Here is a 23,776-nt window from a genome sequence, read left to right as displayed (position 1 = left end):
CTCCCAGTTCACTTCTCTTCACGCCATGGGGATGCTGCCTCAAGCAACTGACTCATTTCACAGACAGGCCCTGGTGTGAGATTCTGTAATTCCACGTAGAACTCATGAAATAGGAATGAAGAGTAACTTGACAATGCCCTCAGTGCCACATTTTCTGTGGTAGCCACTAAAGCCGTGCACAGAAAAAATGGCAGGTACACTTCCATCCTCTCCTCACTTGGGTTCAAAAGGAATTTGGAAGCAGCTCAGCTCCAAACAGATGGCAGGACCAGGTGAGGCGATGCTGCAGGCATCTAACCAACTAGTTTTTTCTCTTTACCTGCAACATATTGAGGAGCAGACTCCGGAACTTGGTTCCTTCCACCATGAAAAGGGCCATTTTGTCACAGAGCTTGGCTGCTGTGGAAGCAAAGCTGCGGTCCGTCACCGCTTTCTGGTAGATGGTCTTGACTATCTCGCCCAGCATCTCCTCAGAGTTGGTGGAGTTCTGGGCCTCCTCCATGAATGTGGTGAGCTTGGAGTCAACATCACTGCTGTTGTTCCTCATGCTGTTGAGAATTTCAATTAGTTTGTCCATTTTATTCTTTTCAGGGTCGGTGGTTTCCACCGTAACTTCGTCCTGGTCCGTGAAAAGGGAAAGACAAGGCGTCTGTTACACAAGGAAAAAACAGACATATCAGCCCTTGTCCTTGCAGAAGCAGCAAAGGGGGAAGGGGATAGGGGAGACATATAAACAGACAGAGAAAAGAGAAAAGACAAAGCATCTTTTAGCAGCACAATGGTACAAACTCAGCATTGAAAGCTACAAGCAAACGAATCCTGCTCTAGAAATGTTCTCTTTCTCCATTTCCCACAGCACTCCATCCCACAGTCCTCCCCCTCAGCTCAGGAAGATGTCCTTGAAGGTCCTGAGCCAGGACACCAAAGTCTGACCATCCCTGACTGGCTTTGGCATCCTGGACCAGTTTCTGGTTCTGCATCGTGATAATGGACATTTTTGGTGTCTCTGTTTAGAAAGCACACTGATGTTCGCAAAATTCTCAGACAACAATCCTACAAAAATACCTACTTTTTAATATACACATTTAAGAATGTAAATTGAGATCAAAGATGTCACACAATCCCAGCATTAGAAAGATCCTCAGCTTTTCCGTCTCTTGGCTGTTACACTTTTCACTTCACATCATTACCATAGAAATTATTGCTCCTTTTCAACATTTTATCATGCATTGCCCCTTCTCCCCAGTGTAAGGCGTGCTGGGATGTTCTGGTCTGCTCCCTTCTGCACATCCACCTCAATCTTACAATGCACTATGCAATATAAATCTGTAGCAGTTTTCTGGACAACACCAACCAGCAGTTGGTGTGTTCACAGCACCCACCCAAGAGTGGGTGCTTATGTATGTGTTCCTTATAAGACTCTAAATTTTCAAGAAGAGCATTAATACAAATACACTGAAGGTCTTTGCTATATTCCCATTGCTTTAAAGAACATAAAAATAACTAACAAAATCTCTTCCTCCCCCCTCCATGCCCCATACAGAAATAGTAAATCCTCATGCATTCAAAGGTATAAATTTCCAGCATGCACTCCCATGGAATTGTATGTGTTCATGTTATTTTTGCTCTGTATTTTGGAAATCTCATTAGAGATACCCTCTCGGATGCGTTTTCCAGTCTGACAAAAGAATCTCAAGAATCTGAGTTTCACAGGGGGCAAATGGAGATATCATCTCCAAATTCCTCAGAAATCTGTGGCTGAATATTGTTTCCAAAAAGGATTTCTCCTCCGTCACTTGCATGCAATAGTTTTGTTATTGTTGGGTTGTTGGAAGGAAGGGGGAAAAGATAAGGGCATTTCAATTCATTGCAGAGATAAATGGATATCAGCTTTAAAGTACCGGAGTCCAACTATTCAGCACTCAAAAGGCAAAGCTTGGGATTTAGCTCTGTAACTGCAGAGAGACAAATTGCCTTTTTCGGATGTTTTTTTGCAAAGTGGATGAGCTCTGCAGACCAAGAGGGAGCTCGTGTGTGTACCAGCCTTCCCCAAGGGTAGGGGGAAGCCTTCCCCCATGGATAGGGAGAGAGTTCCCAGTCCTTGGAGAACTCAGGCTGGCAGCAACCTCAACCAAGAAGTCAAGTTTGGAGCCTTAACTGTGTCAATAAAAAGCCTCCTGAAGAAGCACAAGGACACTTCATGAGAAGTGCTGACACCAGGAGCTTAAGATAAGTCAGGTGCATGGATGGAAAGGTCCCTTGAGCCCACCTCACTCTTTGTGTGGAGGATGGCCAACAGCCAGACTCTTACAAAAACCCCAGAAACTCAAGGTTCCCCTAAGAAATAATACCTTTTCTTTTAGTCTCCTCCGCAGCCTGTCTTTGGAAGACTGAAGCAGATTGATCTTGGGCCTTTCCCCGACGCGCTCGTGAACGCTGTCCTTCCGCTTGGTCTCCGACTCCGGGGGGTACTGCTGGGGCTGCTTCTCCACAGCCTCCGGGCCTCGGGGCGCCTCCACGGGGGCGTGCACCGTGCACGCCGAGGTGTCCTCGATTTTCAGATTCTCAGTCTCTTTGGCGTTTCTGTGCGTTTCTTTGTCGTTGGGCGAGTGCTTCTGGTTGTGGTGCCATCTCCGGTTCTGGCTGTAGCCGTGGTGGCCCGTCCTGCCTGAGGAGTGGGGGGCCTGGCCTCCTTGGTAGACCTTCTGGTGGTCCCTGTTATGTTTGGTGCCACCTTGCTGATGATCCGTGTGCTGCTGAGACTTGTTCCCACTGGGAAGTCTCTGCTGTCGCCTGGAAAGTCAAAGAAAGTCTTAAGTTCATCTACTCCTCCACGGTTCTGCTTGGTCAACACATCTGTCCCACCAGGCAGCCCGGCCCTTGGCAGGGGACCACAAAAAAGGAGCCAATTTCTTGGCATCTAACAATCTCCTACCAACTCGTGCTTCTAAATCTCTTTCAGTAACAGTCATATTTCAGCTGGAAGTTTTTCTTAAGTGGAATAACATGACTTTGCTTCCCAGGACAAACTCCCCCAGGCTTCTGTGTTTTCTGTGTTACTTCCACACTAAACAGGGAAAACCTGGTTAGCCCAGCTGAGTAGCAGGAAGTCAGGTAGGCTAGAAATACCAGGAATTATTTTTTTCTGAAGTCTTAAGGAGCTCCTGGTACACCTGGGATACACCAGCATCACTTGCTCCTCTTGCCTGCCAACACGGCACGCTGCTGCACGGGTTTGCAGTGAACCATTTTGAGTGTACCAGGAATCCCTAGGTGGGAAAAAATAAACTAAAAAGCAAATTGTCAAGTAAACTGGTAATTTGCCCACACCAAATGGTTTTGTTTGGCCTTACTTTATGGATGTCCTCCATCATTGCTACAATGGGACAGGGAACACGGATGGATGAAGAAGCTGAGGGCCATGCTTGGCTCTGGCAGCATGGGGAGCCAGGACCACAACCTCCAGATGGAGGGCTGCATGCACAGAGCTCCAAAGGGATGACATGGAAGTTCAACAACCACAAAGAGGAGGAATTGCCCAAAAAACGGCTTACTCGAGAGACTACAATGTCTCAGAAGGAGTGAGCAAGCCCCTGTGTGCTGGCTGTAACCGGTAGCCGAGATGGCAGGCCTCCAAAAAAACAACAGTCAAATGGAAGAAATGCTTTGGCAGCCTCAGACATCTCAGATTTCCAAACAGGCTGCAGCGTGGCTGTCCCCAGTGGAGAAGGCAGAGCTGGAATGCCATCATCAAGGATGCAGCTAAGATGGAGATGGTCCTGGCACTGGCTGCCTTCACCCAGGACAGTGCAGGGTTACCCTAAGCACACCCCCAGCTCCCTGCCTGCCTGCTGCTTTTTTAACACTCAGTCTTGGCTCTGAGAGCACGTGGGATGTTTTAATGCCTGGCTCCTTACAAGGCTGCTGGGAGCAGTGTTTGAGGGTGGCACAGGACACGTCCCCAGGATCGTCCCCAGAAACGGGAAAACAACTGTGAGCGCTGCGGTGACCACAGCAGTCTGCATCTGTACTGGTTTGGTAGCCATAAAACCCCTGCTTAGCCTCAGCCCTTACCCCAAACCCTCACCTCCATTCGGATAAATAGCAGCTTTTATTTTAAACACGTCCCACAGCAATTAACTTTGTTTTCATCACTGGCACCGCTCAGCTCAGGGCGCTTGGACGAAGGAAGCAGCCATTCACAAATACATTTCAATGGTCAGCGGCTCAACAGCCTCCAACCCCGCCTGCCAAAGCCATCTGCCCATGGAATCTGTATTCCTTGGCATCCCCAGGAGTTAAAACCTATTTTCTGAGGCCAACTGGCTTTTAACCATAAAGAGCGAGGGCTCATGTTTGGCAAACACGGGACGAAGAGGCTTGTTCGTGGCAGTGGAAGGAATTTGTGTTTAGTCTCAGACCACCAGATCCGGTTTTCTGAGATATTCAGTGTGTGGTTTTTCAGATTTTTTTTTTTTTTTTTTTGCAAGCTGAATGGCAGGGAATTAAAAAAAAAAAAAAAAAAAAAAAAAAAAAAGAAAAAAGAGATGGGAAAAGCTTTCCTGTTTTCTGGAGCTTACAAGCATTTTATGAGTACAGATCCTCCACATCAAGTTTTCCTGGCATTTCTTTGTTTCCTCTCAGTAACGCAATCACATAAACCACTCTGTAAAGAGCAACGCTTATTAAAAGGGAATGTCAAAATAAAAGTTAGTTAAAACCCTTATCTGGTACTAAGCCCTCACAAGCTTAAGTGTGCAAGAATTTTGTTTTCTGTGGTTTTGCTCGTCTCTCAAAACATCTGAGTTTAACTCTTTGGTTGCACTGCAGGTCTTGGGTTATAAGACAGACAGTCTGCTACTGTATTTAATTTGTAAATACTGCATAGAAATTATAGAAGTTACACACAGACACGGCTTCAATTTCAACAGAAGTAAGGGAAAATGCCTGGAAAATGAGCTGGGAACTAAAACTCTGTTGTAAATTCCTACAAGAAATGCATGCAGGGACAGTTCTTTTCCTAAAGACATAACAATATTATAAGCCAAACCCTTTGTATTTAAGGGTTGTGAATGAAAAAAAGGTTTAAGATTAAAAAAAAAAAAACCAAACCAGTTAAGCCAGTGAGGCATGTGCAAGATTGTTCAGTATGGGGCTGCTACAATAGGACAGGGGAGGACAGGCAGCTCCATCACTGTACAGAACAGATAAAAGGTGATACCCCCATGGCAAGGGGCAGAGTAAACACAGACCAAAGCTCTGCAGTCACTGACCACAGGATGGAAAACATCAGAGTTAAACAAACTCTGGGAAAAAAAAAAAACAAACTGCAAGAAATAAGAGGAAGGAGAATGGCAAACAAGGAGCAATGTCCGTGACTTGGCAGCAGGCAGGGGTGTAGATGATCATCCAGCATTCAGGCAAAGACTTGTTCTGTGCTTTTATCTTCCCAACACCCCAGTGAAGAAGAAAAGCCAAGAAGAAATAGGATCTGTGGGGAAGAAGAGCCAAAGCAGGGAGAACGGGGCCCAGACCTCAAGAGTTTCTTGACTGCAGAGCATCTCGAAGCTTGGGAGCTTGGGATGACCCATCCCTGCTCTCAGGTGTGACCAAGGAGCTGGGGACATACAGAGCCCCAGGAAGGGGAAAGAGGGGGACCTGGGCACTCCACCATTCACACACCGTGGGCGGCTGATGGAAAGAACCTCATGCTTGCCCAAGGGCAGGAATGCAGGTGCACAGATGGCAGCTTGAGGTGCTGTCCCAAGATGGTGCCTTGGAGTGATGTGCCAAGCTTAGGGAACCAGACCAGGAAGGAACACAAAGGCACTTCCCAACCCAGGCTTTTAGGTCCGAGATGCTGAAGGGAGGAACTGCTGAAGCCTGAATAACACAGCAACATCTCCAAGAAAAGCAAGAATTCACTCCAGAAAAATGCCACAGTTAGTGGGAAATCCTTCCCCTGTCCTCTGATCATCCTTAGCTGTGCATGCCTCACAGGGGGCTCTACTTCAGCTATGAGAAAAAGTATCTAGACAATCTAGGTCTCTTATCTCTTGACTCCATTTAACGTTAAATAACTATTTTCACTTCAAAGGCCGAATTCCAACTCAGTTCAGAACTCCCCCTGACTTCAGTGGGATTGGGGATTTGGCCATCAGTCATTGTAGAAACCGGGAGACACAAAGAAACTGGAAAAAAAAACCCAAGGCGTTTTGAGTACTCAGGGTTGCCAAGCTGGAAATAGGATGGTATTGCTTCTGCTATTGTTTCTCCACCCATTTTTTTTATTAAATTAACTAAACAAGATACCTTTCAACAGAATTTAGGTCTGACAAATGTCTGCTCCGTTGTAGAAGCCTACGCAAACGAATCTAAGGCTTCAGCTGTCTCAGTGATTACCAGCCTACGTGCTCAGAAAATACAGGATTCCTGCAAGTTTTTAGTACATCGTTTGCTCCCAAGGAAAGGAGCTGGAAGGCACAAGGCTGGGGAAAATAACTCCAGACACGTGGACAGCTGTGGTCTAAAACACAGTTGCTCTGTCCTGTCAGCCCTGCCTGTATCCCCCCGAGCGAGTCAAGTCCTCCAAGAGCTCCCACCATTTGTCTGGCATGTGGAGAGCTGGAGGACAACACGGGGTTACATTCTCCTGGCGGTTGCACGGAGATTTGGTTTGGCAATTCTTGCAAACACTGAGAGGTAAGGAGTTACATTAGAGCACTGGTCTGATGAGGAGTGTCTGAGGGAGCTGGGGGGGCTCAGCCTGGAGAAAAGGAGGCTCAGGGGGGACCTTCTGACTCTCTGCGACTCCCAGACAGGAGGGGGTTGGAAGTGTCTCATGATCAGCTTTGCTATTGACTTGTCTGACACTGATTAGCAATTGCTGTTGTAAGGGACAGATTAAGATCACAGTGTCACAGAATAGTTCGATTTGGAAGAGATCTTAAAGATCATTCAGCTCCATTCCCCTGCCATGGGCAGGCACCCCTTACCCTATACCAGGTTGCTCCAAACCCCGTCCAACCTGGCCTTGAACACTTCCAGGATCTGCTGCAGAAATGGACTCTCTGGGATCTTCCACTCTCATGAGGACACCAGATCCCACTTATTCATGACACCCATCAAACCTGGGGTAGCAGAGCATCCCCAAGGAGCTCAGCAACTGCACCTGAAAAGGGAGAACTGGTGGGGCTGGATCCGTGGGATGACAGGCCACCGCTCTCTACCTCCCTTCTGAAAATGCCACCACAACTTTCCATTGAGGGAGGGAAATTAAAGAAACAAAACCTCTTAGAGTCACCACTGAGCCACATTCACAATTTAGCAAGTGGGTTCTTCCCACCTGTACCAGCTAGCTGCCCAGGGAAAGGGCAGGAAGAAGCAAAGTCCTTTGAAACATTCCCTGAACAAACCAATTTCTCCAGGCCCAGCCTTTCTGAACTAAGTGTATTCCAGCCAGACCAGCTGCTTCACTTTGTGCAATGTAGCTCCATAAAGAACTGCACTGGCACCCCCAGGCAGGTGCTGCTGGAGAGGTTTGGGCACGGCAGTACTGCTGTGGTCAGAAACACCCATCATCACTGGCTTTGGGCACCTAAGGGATGTTGTGGTCCAAACTGGATGGCCTAAAGGATCTCAGTGAGGAGCTGGTGGAATTTTATAACATCTAAAACTGGTCCTGGAGCTCTGGGGAATACTGTTGCTAATACAACAAGGAAAAAGCCCTGACTTCCCCCAAAGGTATTCTTCACCAAGCCTACCTCCATCTACCTCCATCAGAGGTGCTCTGATGCTTCACGTGCATGTATAATAATAACAACTCAGTGTTGCTTCAGTGCATCACAGCCCAGCTCTGGCCATTTTCTATCCTTGCTGTGGCTGAGGGTGGGAAACACTCAAATAAGCTTGACAGTTCCACACAATTTAATCAAAAACCTCAAAACCCCACAGAAAGCAACAACCACCAGCTCCAAGGATGAAGATCACAGGATTTGTGTGTGTTCTCCCCTTGGCTTTCTCTCTCAAACCGGTTTCACTTGGCTCCAGTTTCATTTTTGTTTGCATTTTTCTCAGATGAGAAGGGAACAAGATGTCATGTCCACTCCTGAGAACAAAAATGAAATTATTCACACTTCTTTCATGCCTTTCTGTCACTTGGGTTAAAGGCCACCCCAAATGCTAGACCAAGCCCACGCCGTCTGGACAGACACAGCATTTTGGAAGTGTGGAAAATCCACCTGTCAAAATGGTGGTGATCAAGATTTAGAACCACCTTCGAACAGCTGAGATGAAGTGCATGCTTTAAGTCTTACATGTGTGCATCTTTGAAAACATACAGTGAACTCCAGAAGACAAGCACAGCCAACAAAAACAATGCTATGGGGGTAGAGATGTTTTTGATGAGGCTCACAGCCTCTGGCTGCTGGGAAAAGCATTACGAAACCTTCGTGTGAGCTGCCTACACGGGCACAACTTCTCTTGTCACCACCTGGGTCCTGGGGTTCAGCCACTGCTGGCAGCTCTCCCTTGGTGCCTGGACATCACATCTGCCTTTGTTTGTTAGAGATGATTTCGTTTGGCCTTTACAGCGTAATTAGAGTCACTATAAAGCAACAGCATTGATTTTTACAATGAGGGTTGTAAAACACTGGCACGGGTTGCTCAGGGAGGTGGTGGATACCCCATCCCTGGAACATTCAAGGTCAGGTTGAAAAGGGCTCTGAGCAACCCTGGTCTAGTGGAAGGTGACCCTCCCCACAGAAGGGGGTTGGACTAGATGAGCTCTAAAGGTCTCTCCAAACCCAAACCCAAACTGTTCTATTAGTATGTTTCTATGTCTTGTACATCCAAAATTCCCATTGACTCTGAAGCAAATGAATAAATGAAGAACTTCTCCCACCACAGTGAGGGGTGGGACATTCACAGGACCAGAACACGAACACCCAGTCCAGGCTGTGCTGCAGGAGCAGAGACAGCACTGCTGGACTGAAGGACGTGGCACAACATCCCTCAGAACAGACTCAAAAGAAGAACAAACTTGTGTCCACTGCTGAAGCCCAGTGGAAAGCCCTCACACCCTGCAATGCTTGGCTGCACAGGCTGCCTGAGTCAGCTATTTTCTTCTAAGCTTCATGGAAATGAATCTTCAGGAGGAATTTAAGTGGTTGTTTCGCAACACCAGCTTGGGAAAGACATCCCAAGTACAGATGGCATGCGAGATAGCTCCAAACCAGCTCTTTTAATGCGTTGCTGGATCTCCCACAAATCATCAGGGATGTCCAGATGGAAGCCCTTGTTGCACAGAGCGGGCAACCAGCTAGGAAGGCACCCCCTGGACTTCAAGGCTGACTGCCCAGACTGGTGTAGAAATCACTGCAACGATTTCACATAGAAATTGTTTGGAAATGGTTCTCTTCATAAACTACATTACTTGGAATAATGTTGTTGGATTTTCTTAGCGTACTGTAAACACGACTGCAAAAACTACATGAAATCCATTGGAAAATACAGTGACAAGGAACTGAATCCAGTTCAGATGAAATAGTTTAAACTAAGACACAACCACAGTATACAGCATTTCCCAAACACAAATGGATCCTGGACTACCGGTAAGAATGTGACTTGAATGAATATAGATTCATCTTTTACTACTTTGCAATAAAAGAGCTTATACTTCAGACTCCAGGCTGCCTCCTTTAAAAATACACCCACGCTGATCAGTTGTCCCGAGATCTGATAATCCTCCAAGAGATATAAACTTCAAACCCATGCCAAGATGCACAGACACAGACCACCACCACCCCTCCATGGTCCTGCCCCTCAAGACACATCCTAAATAGTACCATGAGCCCCCACCTGCTGCCTTTTGTGTTCAGCTGTCCTCTTTTAGACCTCTGTGACTCTTTGACCTGCAGCAAGGAGACATCCTAGTTTGTTTTTTTTTTTTTTTTCCATGTCCTATTTATACCAGTGCTTTCTAGTGAAGAAATAAATGTCTTTCCCGTAGGAGCTAAGGCAAGATTTGACAGGATCTCCTAACAGCTGTCCAGACATATGAGATGATCCAAAGTCAATGGCAAGCAATTACTTCCGACGTAGGGGTCCAGTAAAACACCAACCCAAGCTGCAGAGATGCTTTGGACTTAGGTGTTTCAGAAGCCTTTGTCAGACACATTGAATAAAATTCTTTAAAAATGCTGTGGCAGGCTATTTAGTGTGGAGCTTTGGGAGGGAGGATTGATCTGGAAATTGATTTACTGCAACCCAGTGACAATTCTAAGCTGTTTCCCAAGTGCTCTGTCCCATTGTCAGAAGAAGAGTTCACAGAATAATAGACGGTTTGAGTTGGAAGGGACCTTTTGCAGGTCTTTTAGCTCCTGGCAATGAACAGAATCATATTCAAGAAGAGGAGTTGTCTGCTCCTGACCCCATTCCTGCCTCCTCCCTTATGCTATCCCTAACACTCTCATGGGTTTGCTGAGCTGTGTCAGGGTCTGATTCATTCACAGAATTTACTTTGTGTTGGATAAGCTTCCACTCACTAGTTTTCATGGGAACACACTGCTTGGGGGGGTAGACACAGAGCTGGGTCACCTTCTGCAGCTCCAGTGTCACGTAGACATTGGTCCTTGCTGCTTGGGGACCGGCACCCCCAGCTTTAATCAGGAAATTGGGATGATCCATAGCATCTGCACAATGCTGGGAATGGCTGGAGCAATGTTGGTTTAAATGAAAGAAAGGAGCCTGTTGTCCACTCGTGCCCCGGAGGCTGTCACGCTAAATAAAGACATTATCAGAGAAAGAGCAGAGACTCAGCGCCTTCATGCCTGTCAATGACCCCGACACCTTCCAAATCAATCTAGGGACTCTCTTTCCCACAGATGGTCCCTTGGAGACAGACTGCTGTGGCTTTGGCAGGAATAAATGGAAACAAAACAGTTAACAGATACCCAAAAATAGAGCATAGTTAGCTTTTCTTTTTTTTTTTTTTTTTTTTTTTTTTTAATACGGAGATGAAAAATCCCTGGGTGATTTATGGGCCAGCAAAGACATTAGCTGCATATAATAAATGCAATATTTTTAATACTAATATTTTGGGCTGAGACAAGAGCCGGAATGGAAAGTATTTCCAGTGCCTTGACTTCTTTATTTTGCAAACATCAGTTGCTAACTGGGGTCAGACAGAAATATTGTTTCTGCAACAAGAGCCCAAACAACTTGAGCTGGCAACTTCTTCACACACTGACCATGCCAGGAGGCCCTGCAGAGCTTCAGCACGTTGCTCCCTCCCAGGTCTCTGGGGCCAACGTCCCCCAGTTAAACTTGGAGGGAGAGAGAGTGGTTACTCTTTGCTGAGAGAGTGGTTACTTGTCATGGCCAAAAACTGGAAATCACCACTCAAACGGTGCATCCTCACCACTGAAGTGCTGCTGGACTTCTTCGACAGGGTCAGGTCTTGTGAAGAGACTTCATGTGACACAGAGGATGCCATAAAGCCTTTTTCCTATATCCATCGAAAGCATCAACCTGTGCTTGCTCTTAGAGTTCAGTTGCCAGGCACTCTGGGGAGCAATTTGGCAGCGGGAAGCCCTGGGTGCTCATTCCAAGGCATCACCAGCAAAGGCACATTTACATTTGAGGACTGAAAGCGTGAGAAAGAAACACTATTATTTCACTTTACATTCGCTCCAGCAATCAACTCCTAACAACACCTCCACGGACCCGTGCTGGAAAACAAGGTGTAGATGGACAAGCCCATTTCCAGCGCTGAGGAGCCCCTCCGGAAACACTCCACCAAAGAGAAAGCCATTTCAATAACAGATCGGTTTCCTAGTGCAGAGGAACCTGCCGCTATATTTCCTTCCCTCAATTCTGGCCGGCTGAAACAGCATCACGTAGTCAGTTGTGTTTTGCACTGTGTGACGCCGAGAGAGCAGCCCTGAGGGGGCAGTCTCGTGGGTGTCGGGGTTTCACACATATCTGGTGGCCACAAGGTTCACTGCAAGGTCTTGCAGAGGGGGAAGGTCCAAACACAGCCCCTTTCCTCCCTTCTGCCTCGGTTTCCTCGCAGGCAAAGGGGAGATGCTGAGAGCAGTCCCCTGCCAAAAAGCACACTGAGGTGGATAAACCGCTGCTCTGGTGTTCTACTGTTCATCTCTGGCTGTCTGCCCTGGGGATAGCTCTTGCACTTCTTCCCTCTGGCCCACCCTACACCCAAGTGACCCAGAGATACCCTACTGCAGCGTTCCAGTTTTTCCTTCCAGAGAGGGCTTGTGAAAAAAGAGGGAAAGTGATTTTTACACAGGCAGATAGTGATAGGACAAGGGGAAATGGTTCTAAAATTAAAAAGGAGAGATTTAGATTAAATGTCAGCAAGAAATTCTTCCTGTGAGTGTGGTGAGGCCCTGGCACAGGCCGCCCAGAGAAGCTGCGGCTGCCTCATCCCTGGGAATGTCCAAGGTCTGGTTGGATGGGGCTTGGAGCAACCTGGGATAGTAGAAGGTGTGGCAGGGGGTGGAAGGAGATGAGAGCATAAGGGTCCCTTTCAACACAAACCATTGTGTAATTCTGTGATTTTATAAAGATGTCAAAGGTCAAGTTTAACAAAGGTCAGATTTTATAAAGATGACAAACCTGGGTGGAGGGCCAAAAAGAAACTGATCAGAGAGCTGAAGCACTGCTCCTGTGAGGAAAGGCTGAGAGACCTGGGGTTCTTCAGCCTGGGGAAGGCTCTATAGAGACCTAATTGCAGTGTTTCAGTACTTAAAGGGGAAAGAAATGTTAGGATCACTGAGTCCAACCATTAAGAAGAGGATAGCACTTCTGGGAAGTAGCACTGCATGCATACCCTGCTCTTCTCACACTTCTCCTGGCATCACCTGGTCTTGTGCAAGGCATCACACCTCTCCTCTTGCTCTCACGGACCTCCCGAGCAGCCCCAGCACACCCAGTGTGCTGATTAAAGACTCCTGCCCCCTCTGCTGATGCAGGGCAGCATGGAAACCTCAAGGCAAGTCAGGTTATCTCCCTGTGGGGCAGAGGGGCGCCGTGCACAGCCAGTGGCGCACACAGGGGCAATCAGCGCCGCTCAGCTCCACGCGCCGTAATTCATCCACCCTGAGCTGAGCCCTTCTGGGAGCAAAACCGCCGAGGTGGTATTGTCCTCCGGGGACCTGCAGCCCGGAGAATTAACGTGGTGTAATGACTCCTGGCGATGTTACAGACAATCAAACCAAAATGATGATCTGTCTCTCAGTGGCTGGTAACAAACCCCTCGGCTGAGCCCTGAGACCGTCGGCTCTGCTCGGGCGGGCGCATCAAGCACCAGCTGCTGCTTCTTTCATGACTGTGAACACTTAATCCGTGAGGAGACTCGCCCTAAAGGACCGGCATTCCAACAAGGAGATCTTCACCTTGCTCTCGAGGATGCTCAGCTTCGCCTGGCACAGCTTTCTTAGTCACGTGGTTTAGTTTTAGGTAGTCCCATGAGGAGCAGGGAGCTGGACTTGATCCTTAGGGGATCCTTCCATTTTGAGATATTCTATGATTGGGACAGTGGGGAATGGTTTTAAACCATGGGAGGACATATTTAGATTAGATAATAGGGAGAAATTATTGGCTGTGAGGGTGAGGAGGCCCTGGCACAGGTTGCCTGAAGAAGTTGTGGCTGCCCCATCCCTGGAAGTGTCCGAAGCCAGGTTGGCCAGGGCTTGGATCAACCTGATCTAGTGGGAGGTATCCCTTCCCATGGCAGGGGTTTGGAATGAGATGATTTTCAAGGTCCCTCCCAACCCAAATCATTCTATGATTCCTTTCTGAGATGCACCTTTAGTGCAGTTGTTCCTGAAAACATGACCTGTCCTTCATTACCAGTTTCTGGATCTTAAGCAGAACCGCAACTATTATTTTATCATCTTTGCTTAGGTGCTTTCAGCTGCCTAAAAGAGTTTTTTGGATCATTACACTCTAAACACTATGACTTATCCAGATGCTAGTATTGCTGATCATCATTGCAGGCAAGTGCACCACCAGACTTACTTCTGTCCTTAAAAAGAAAAACACTATTGGTCCTGAGTCTGCTCAGGAGAAGAGGCAGATTTTCACAGCGACCACTAAGCTGGCTCAACTCCTCTGCAACCTGCTCAGCATGGGTGGCTGTGACATCCCCACTGAGTTTGGGGTGTTCCCTCTGCAACCACAAAGACAGTCCCTGTGGTGGCTCCAGTAAACCCCATCAGCCCCCAGGAGGGCATGGACAAGACAGGAGCATAAGGAGGAGGATAAACCCCTGACTTCCAGATGCTGCTTCAAGGGTTCAGAACCATGTGCTGTTAAATCTAATTAATTTGATTTGGAAATCCTACTGAGAAGGAAAGGGGTGTTTCAACTTCTTCGATTCCTTCCCTTCCCCTCTCTTTCCTCTGTTCCAACAGAAGTTCAGTAAATACACTGCAAATCATTTAGCTCAATGCTAATTGTCAGTGAGTACCCAGTCCATGTCAAACATTTCGTTTTGTTCCAGCTAGGAATGGCCCTTTGGCCCTAAAATAACGTCTTAATATTGTTGCTTTCTTTAATAAACATCCTCTCCTCTCACTGCAAAGCCCTCAGTAAATGGCCCTGAAAGAACAAAAGACATTTCTGTATTGTTTTAAGTTCTCTTCCTTTCTGAAAAACCTCAATTAAAACGGCGAGAAAGCAAACGTGTTGCTACTATACTCTGTAATTATGAACTCATTTCTATTCACTCGCTCAGCGGGAGAGCTTTGTCCTGTTGACCTCTGGGAACGGGTTTCTAAGGCTCTTCCAAAATTTCACAGCCTTAAAACCGACATGCTCATGCCAGTCGTGAAACACGTTCACCTTCGCCTTCACCCAAAATAACTTGCAATCTTCGAGCCCAGGGTGAGGGCCGTTCCTGTGACTATTTTTATTTGTGAAAGGAGCGAGCCCTAGCGCTGGCCACGAATAGATCAGCAAGGGAGCGGCTCTGGAAAGAGTGCAGACCCCTCCGAGGCAGCACGAAAATCGCATGAATATGGGCTGTCAGCTCCTTGCAGAGAGTTTTGAAATAAACGCCTTGCACGGCGTGCTCCTGAGTGATGGCTGGGATTCCCTTAACGCCCTTTCCAGCACAAAAAATACCCGGCCCCGAAGAGGGTGACCCCAACCTCTTGACTTGCCAATGGGATGCTTGCGGGAAGAAGTGTGGAGATTTCCTTTTGTGAAGTCCCCCTGAGGAAACTTTTTGTGAGACAAAATGATGCTGGGACAGGTTGGTTATATGTGTGTATATCCTGGTTTCACGTGTGTGTATATGGGCAACTTTAACCACACAGTAGAAGATTAAGAGAGGTAAATAAGAGGCAAACCCATTTTTTTTTTTGATAAGACATGAAGCAGTGGACAAGAAGGTGATGCCTGAGAACTTAACTGTCCCTTAAATACACTAGAATAAGCTAGAAAGAAATTCACACATAGGACTACAACCCACAGAGGCTTTAGGGTCCACTCCTGATCCTCTCATGACTTCATGTCCCAACAACACATCAAGGCATTTATATTTCTGCATATACACATCCAAAACACAGCTTAGGCACAACTGAGTACAGCTCATCAACCAACTTCCCCAAATCCCACTAAATCCCAAGAGTTTGGTCAGTTCATGTTCTCTCTGAAATGGAAGGGCCAAAAGCATTGCACCCACACACCTCCTGCTACCAGCATCTCCTCAGACCCCTCCAGTTCAGCCAGCTCCTGCCTTAGGATGTACCAGATGCATCAACTGGACATCCACCCACCAGCTCTCTTCTGGAAGAAACCTCTTAGGAGGTGCAAACTGTTAAGTGAAATGAAAATATCAGTAGCCTTTAAGGGGCTCAGGGCTAAACCCTCCCACCTGTGATCACAACAGTTCTGTTGACAGCTGTTTATGAAAAAAATAAGGGCAAAAAGAGGCTGCTACACACCTCACCCAGGCTGCTGAAACACCAGTGACTGCTGTTAACTCCTCCTCATCAGCAGCACCAAGTCAGCTTGGCTGGCAGACCTTGTTGGGGTCAGCCTCCCCAGCAAGGTGGGAGGGTAAGAGGGGCTTGTTCTGGCAGCCTCAGCAAGGGGTTCAGCTAACCAGGGCTGAGGGATCTCATCAGTCATATGTGTCTCCCAGGTACAAACACAAGCACATTTTCTGCAGGCATCAGAATGGCAAAAAAAGTCTGAAGTGGAGACTGCTGCCCTACAGCTTCTCATGAAGGGCCAAGAAAGTACTCTCTGCAAACATGAAAATGTCTTGGTGGACACTCTTGTTTTCCTTGGCTGGGACAGGTTTTCCTTTCCAGGAGACAGGAGAGAATGGGATCACAGAACTGTAGAATGATAGAATGTCTTGGGCTGAAAGTGATCTTCAAATACCACTTGGTTCTACCTCCTACCAAAGGCAGGAATACCTTCCACTAGACCAGGTTGCTCCAAGCCCCATCCAACCAGGCCTTGAACAATTCCAGGGATGGGGAGTCCACAACCTCTCTGGGCAACCTGGGCCAAGATACAGTCCACAACCTCTCTGGGCAACCCACCAGGGCCTCACCACCCTCACAGCCAAGAATTTCTAATATCTAATCTAACCCTGCCCTCTGTCAGTGTGAAGCCATTCCCCCTTGTCCTGTCACTCCATGTCCCTGTAATGAAAGTCTCCATGTCAGTTGAAATCAGAATCCCCAGTATGAAGTTTTTGTTCCTGCTGAAGAGAGCCCAGAAACAAATCCCTGTCCCGGCGCTTCCTCCAGTGTGAGGTGTTTCAGCTCAACTCCTCCCACAGCTCTTTGTTTTTCAGACTTCCTTGGTTCTCGTCAACATGGGAAGGTAAAATAAAGCAAGGAAATCTGTTCTCTATAAGATGGCCAGACTAATGTGGGGGTGAAGCATCCTCCAAACTTCACTGAACACATCCCCTCTGAGCATAACAGGAACTTTGGCCTCCAGTTCATATATGGTCAACATAGCTATGGACCCATGTGGTGGGATCCAGATGGTAGTGACACTGGAGATGCCTTATAGCATCCCGTTCCGCTTCCAGCCCATTCTGGTGCTGCTTTCATAAGGCCTGGTGTTTGCCAGCTCCCTGCACGGATTTCAAGATGTGCTAGGGCACCTGATACAGCAACTGTGATCACAGAGGTGAAGCCCAGCAGTCCCTGATAAAGGTGAGAGCTGAAATGAGACCTCCCATGTTCTCCCCCAAAGCCTGTGACTTCAGAGTAGGCAACTCTCCCAAGCTTCTCTACTTGTACGGGCAATATGAGCTCCTGTTCCCCATTCCTTAATGCTCACAAAAATCACAGAATTCCATAACGTTTTGGGTTGGAAGGGACCTTCAAGATCATCTTGTTCCAAGCCCCTTGCCATGGGCAGGGACACCTTCCACTAGACCAGGTTGCTCCAAGACCCACCCAACCTGGCCCTGGACACTTGTGAAGAGCCGTTGGTGACAACAACTCACAGATCAGCCCTCAGTGCCACACAGGAACAAGTTACCTAAAAATACAGAGTTCTGATGAAATCAGGTATCACTCCACAAGGGAACGCTGAAGTTCTCCTCGTTTTTTTTTTTTTTTTGCTGGACCAATTATTCTGCTTTCTGTGAAGCAACATCACAAGACCCTGGGCTTATCCAGCAGGCCATTACATTTCTATTAGGTTTCATAACAGTAACATGTTTTGCCGGTGGTACATAAAGTCTTTCAGTCAGCTGCAGAGACGGAGAAAAACAACCTGCAAAAGCCTCCTGATGCCATAAAGTCTACTGGCAGCTTGGCAATTCAGGTTAAATTTAGTCTGCAGGACAGGGGTCACTGAGGTCACCAAGATTGTGAAAAAATAGGGAATAAAAAGTCTTGTGCTGTAGAGTTTTTATGCAATGACAAAGCCACTCTCAATAGAGAGGTGGCAACCCTGCAGCTGGGAAATGCACCCGGCTCGCTCCTGCCACTGCCTCCTGGCATTAGAAAAGAAGGAACAATGAAAGGAAAGGATTAAATTTGCTTAGATGAGTATCTTTTAACCCTTCTGCACCCTGTCTTTAGCTGGGCACACAGGGAAGGCCGAGCAGATATGGAGAATGGTAATAGACACGCACGTCCTCAAGTCCTGCTCATGTGGAGCATGTCCTGTTGAACTCACAAAAGTTTATGTCTCTCTTTACATGAGTGTTGAGCCACAGAGGCCTCTGATATTTACAGAAGTATGTTTTCCCTGCATTACATAAAATGTAAAACCCTTTTAGGTGTTTCTAGCATCAGGAAAGGAGCTGGAAATACGTCATTGCCTTCCACGGTGTGTTTTGCCAGCAGGATCGGAGCTGCACCATCTGCCTTCAGGGGTGACTCATGGCTGGGCATATTTTCACTGACACCCTCAAGCCTGTAAGGCCTTAGTGCTGCTCACAATGGCAGAAACAAGAGCAGCTGGGTGGAAAACCTCTATTCACCCCGCCACAGCTTGAGACACGAGTGACAGGCAAAACACAGATGATAAATACCAACTGCTCCACCTCACTGCTACTGGACTGCTTGTTCCACCCCCCCTGCCATGGGCAGGGACACCTTCCACTATCCCAGGTTGCTCCAAGCCCCATCCAACCTGGCCTTGGACACTTCCAGGGATCCAGGGGCAGCCACAGCTTCTCTGGGCAACCTGTGCCAGGGCCTCACCCCCTCACAGCCAGGAATTTCTTCCTAATACCTAATTTAAACCTGCCCTCTGTCAGCTTAAAGCCATTACCCATTGCCATGCTGTGTCCTGTTCACTGAGCCACAGTTCCAAGGCAGCAGAAGGTGCTGATGGAGCCAAAGAACCTCCAGACCTCATCTCCAAGGGTTCCCTCTTGGCGAGAAGCCGCAGTGCTGCCCAGCGGCTCCACCAGCCGCGTGCCCACGGGGTGTCAGGAGGTGGCTTTTTATTATTTGAGGACTGCTCCTTCAGTGGGGAGCCTGTTGCAGGCTTTGTTCTGAGCAACCTCCTCCCAGGAGTGCAGCCCCAGTGCTGTGACCCCTGGCAGAGCCCTCTCCTCGATGCCTGGAAGGAAGGGCAGCGGGGCAGGGCGATGCCAGCACGTCTGGCCAGCGTGGCTCTGTGGGTCGGAAGGGCTCCTGCTTTGACCCCTCCTGATGCCATCTCTGCCCTGCTCCATCATCACCTTAATCAAAGAGCAGCTGATTGACTAATTAGATCCAAATGACACCAGGTCTTCACAGAGACCTACCCAATGGCCTCATGAGAGGGCATCTGAGTAACTACAAACACAGGGAGGAAGGACTTTGTGTCACTGCAACTCCCTTCAGTTCCCTACATCTGTTTCTCCCTTGGTGGCAATCAAGGCAGACCTTCCTCTGACTTCCAGTCTCAATTAAATGGCCAGTTTTATCTGCTTGCTGCTCACAGCAGGGTGTTTCTTCAGCAGAAACAGCCCTTCTCCCCCTGCTCCTTTCACCCCCAGGTATCTCAAGAGCATCCTCAGCCTCTGCCTGAACCAGCCCATGTGTGTGAAGCAGCATTTCCTTCTCTGAGCCTTCAATTTTATTTATCCTTAACTTCCCTGGGTGACTAACAAATATAAAGGAAAAAAAAAAAAAGGCAGTAAACTTTTGCTGTCCATCTCATTTCATCTTAAATCCCCCTTGCTCATGGCTCCACCTCCCTCCAGCATTATGCGGTGCTGCAGCTCCCACCTGACCCTGTATCTTCTCCCTGAATGAGGAGATCTTGCCCTCGAAGGAGCAAGCTGGGCCAAGCTGATTCCTGTGATGTTTTACAACAGGGTGAAGTGGTAGAGTGCCCTTTATGGTGTTTTGAAAGGAAATTGTACAGGAACAATGTCCCGAGCAGCGTGGCTATTGAAAACCCTTCACAAAAGGACTTTGCCACAAGAGGAAAAGCAGCTTAATCAGTCGAACTAATCACTGTAGGTGGTTGAGTGTCCCTGAGGGTCTGTAAAATTAAATATAATGGGAAAAGAAATATATCACAGCTTGCCTACGCTCCTCAGTGGAGCCGCCAGCGGATATGGGACGTTCCCTGCCTGGCCCCGAGCCCGCCATGACCGTCCTTTGGGCTGTCTCTATGCAGAACCACGCTCACCTCTGTGCAAGACCCAGGCCAGGGCCACATGGCTCGGCTGGGATGAGCCCCAGGAGGTTTCTCAGCAGCTCAGACTCCGACTGGGCAGTCAGGGCAGGGATGCCCACCCCATATGCTCACCCCAGATAACCCAGTTTTCAGCGTGGGCGTGAGCGGGAGGGTCAGCGGTGCTTACACAACCCTCCCGCTTCAGGAAGAGGAAACCGTCCCCGACTGCCACCCGGGGCTCTCCAGGGAAGGAGGATATTTCTGCCTCCCCCCAGCTCTGAATCTAATTAAGTCCAGAAAGCAACACACACAAAAAAAATAGTAATGCAGACTGTTTTTTCCTGATCGTTTGAGTGTAAGGCCAAGTTGACGGTAGGAAGTAAATAAATTCAGTCAGTGCAAGAGGAAACTGGGGGACGTTTCTGTAATCCTGTTGTCGAAAGCTGTAAGCATTTGGCACACGCTGAAGGGAGATGGGGTGAGCTCATGAGCCTCTTCGCTCCCAACCCTTCTCCCCACGCATGAGCCAGGAGGACCCTACACAGAGTTCAGATCCCCATGCAAGGGCTTTATGAAGGATGGATTTCCCAGGTGAAGAAACATCCCTCTCAAAATCCCATCCAACAGGAGAAGGAGGAGATGACATGAAACTCAGTCACAGTTAAGGGTGACTTCAAGTCACAGTCCTTTACCTGAGGTGGTCACAGTCCCGAAAATGACCTGGCTGGCTGGGACAGGTAGAGCAGCCCCTCATTGGCTCTGATCACCCCAAAGCCTGCAGACACATCAGCTGCACAGCAGAAACACAAGGGATTCCCACTTTTTCAACTGAAAAGAGGAACTCACATACCCCTTGCAGAGAGGGGATTGATTAACTCTTAGGCTTTTACTCCATCCTCTCCAAGACATGGCTCTGTGTTTCCCTCTGCCATCCTCTCCTATCCTTGTCCATAGGCAAGAACCACCAAGAGGCCTGTGAGGTAGCAGAGAGCATGCATGCACTGCTGAGGAACTCCTTTTCATAAGGTATTCAGCCTGATTTGACTTTTGGGTCCCACAAGATGTGATTACGATGGCACAAACTTTTTAGGACTTCCCTAGCAACCTTTTCCTGGTCCTCAGGAAAACTGTTCCCCTTTCTCAGGTGACACAGGACCATTTCACTACCTTTTATCAGAAGCCCAAGATGTAGGTGCAAACTCCCCTGTCTTAACCTGTTTCAACTCCATGTATTCCCTGTAAATCCCACCTAAATTGGGCAATGTTTTTCATCTGTTTGTTCATTTCCAAGCCAAAGGATACACCCAGTGGACCCTCCATTCCAAAATACATCATACCAGGAACTGGAGGAACCCTGTGCAACACAAAGTTGACTTGCAATGCTTCAACAGATAATCAAGAAATAGTGGTTTTGGGAACTTTTTGAGAAAAGAGGAGCCAAACTAAGCCCTAAGTGGCCCAAGGAGACCACATCCCAGCACAGCTTGTGCTCTGCTAGCAGAGGAGGTGTTGGGCTGGGAAAGGTCAGAGGAGAGGACCTGAGAAATGGGTCTGTTGTGCCCCATATCCTAGATTACATTTTTTCTTGCAGGATAGGTCCTGCCACCACCCAGGAAAACTCCCTCCTTCCCCTAGAGGTGGTTGCCTATGGGAGGTCAAACCAAGTGGCCTTTGGACATGTATGCCCCTGCTGCTCTCTTTCCATGATCCCAGCAAGTGGTGACGCCCTCCATCACCCTTATCAGGAGATGGCAGTCACACCTTGTGACTCTAAGCCAACAGAGAACACACCAGGTGTGGGATTTCTGCCAGGAGAGGTGGGGAGGGCAGCACCTCTCCCTGATCTCCTGCCCTGACTATAAGCTCTTCGCAGCAAGGATCTCACCGTCTCCTGCAAGCTTTTACAACACCCTGTGCAACCAAACTCTCCATCAGACGGGGCTCCGATGCTGACTGCTCTCATGGAAAATGCATCCAGGTTTTTTAAATAACACCTAATTCCCTCTTCACCCCAGTCTTATGCAACACCTGAAGCAGGCACCTATGGAAAAATCATTGAATCCCAGGCTGGTCTGGGCTGGAAGGGACCTTTTAAGACCATCCAGTTCCATTCCCTGCCATAAGCAGGGACACCTTGCACGACAGAGACCTCAGGGTAGGTGAGCTGTACTCCTCCACGGCGCAGTGACAGCATTTCCCGAGGAAAGGTGACGCGAAGGAAGCAGGGACAGGGGTTATTTATAGCAGGGCCGGACATCAACATGAGGAACAAAAGGTGCTACGCTGGTCCAAGATGTGTCCCCTTCTGAATGTCACTGTCAGAGAGGAGAGGGAAGGCCTCAACACGCTCTGGGAGGGAATTGGTATCATTTATAAGACCAGCTGGAAAGAAAATAGGCAGATTTATGGGTACTAATGTGCTTTATCAGCTTTTTTACAATAGCTGTCCTGTATGAAGATACAGCCAACTTGAAGCCCAGCTACAGCCAGGCGAGGCCAGCTGGTCCTGTGCACTGAGCAGGGGTCAAACTGGGGGTTGACACCTCGACTGTGTCTTATTTAAAAGACTGCTTTTTCCCTCCAGCTTCCTCTTCACAGGCTTCTTACTTTTTGGAATTAAAATAAATATGTTTTTCTGTCTAAGCATTGATTACTGCATGTTCTTTCCATTTTGTTTCATTTTTTGACTGCTTAGGGCTGAAATGACCCCATGTCTCCTCCAGACAATGGTGGATCAGTTGGGTTTTAAGGCCTTTTTCCTCGCATCCTGGGGTATTATCCCAGTGCTACCCGGTCTGGGCTGTATCTCACCCCGTGATCTTCCAACCCCAGCCCAAGGCAGTTTCTTTTGCTATCCCTCATTGACATCTGTGCAAGAGGCAGGGGTGCGCTGGGGGGCTGAATGCTTTTGTCTGCTGATGGTTTTTACCTGAAGGGACCAGAAAGAAAGAGAAATAGACGGGCACACCTGGAGTCACCCCTACAAGCGGCTGGTTTTTCGGATGGGAGGGAAGAACCAACACGCAGTTCTGTGGTTCACTGCAGCTTTGGCCATGGGACTTCAGGCAGGAGACCACGTGGCTCTGAAGGCCTCCTCTCCCAGAGTATCATGCACTCTTTGGATGGCAGGATGCTCCAACCTCCACTGTGATTTTCAGGGAGCCCAGCCCAGTGCTTCAAGTAAACCCACTCTCGCAACACAGCAGACTTCAGCTTGATTTTAACCACGTTTTGGTGGTCACAGGGCTGCAACCCAGATGAAATGAGACCTTCCCCCCACCCCCTCCCCAAATCACAAGACTGAATTGTTTTTTAAATTGTGTACAAGAGAAAAGGAGGGAGCCCCAAAGAGAAGAGGAAACACAGTTTGCTGCCCGGGAACCGCCCTGCCCCACAGAAGAATGTTTCTAGTATGCCTAAGAAAACTCTATTCAGCTGGGTTTTTTTCAGTCACTTGGTAAAATTTTGGAAAACCAAACCATGCATAGAGTTAACTGCACCATGGCTGCCCTGAGATGCAATAGGGCGACCTGAGGACACACTCCAACTGCTATTAGGTACCTTTAGGACTTCACTGAAAATCCCTCCCTGTGACATCTCAGGCACAGATTGCAGCTCATTCTCAGAGAAAACACTGGCCACTTCTCCT

The 23,776-nt window shown here is 48.1% G+C and overlaps 1 protein-coding gene across 4 annotated transcripts in view; it reads right to left on the bottom strand.

Moving 5' to 3' along the window:
* CTIF (cap binding complex dependent translation initiation factor) overlaps nucleotides 1-23,776 on the bottom strand; it is a 116,092-nt gene that overhangs the window by 41,441 nt on the left and 50,875 nt on the right. For 2 of the 4 annotated variants that reach the window (XM_050329934.1, XM_050329936.1), the window contains 2 exons: nucleotides 2,352-2,793; nucleotides 320-649 (listed from right to left, as the gene is read on the bottom strand). In XM_050329934.1, coding sequence (XP_050185891.1) covers nucleotides 320-649; nucleotides 2,352-2,793 — 772 coding nt within the window. The remainder of the gene's footprint in view (nucleotides 1-319; nucleotides 650-2,351; nucleotides 2,794-23,776) is intronic. The other 2 variants (XM_050329935.1, XM_050329937.1) reach the window with 1 other exon arrangement.

Source organism: Myiozetetes cayanensis, unplaced genomic scaffold (assembly GCF_022539395.1).
Source record: "Myiozetetes cayanensis isolate MyiCay16 unplaced genomic scaffold, myiCay2020 scf4, whole genome shotgun sequence".
NCBI classification, from domain to species: Eukaryota; Metazoa; Chordata; class Aves; order Passeriformes; family Tyrannidae; genus Myiozetetes; species Myiozetetes cayanensis.
The sequence above is the reverse complement of the archived record's forward strand: the minus strand, read 5'-3'. Positions and strand labels throughout refer to the sequence as shown.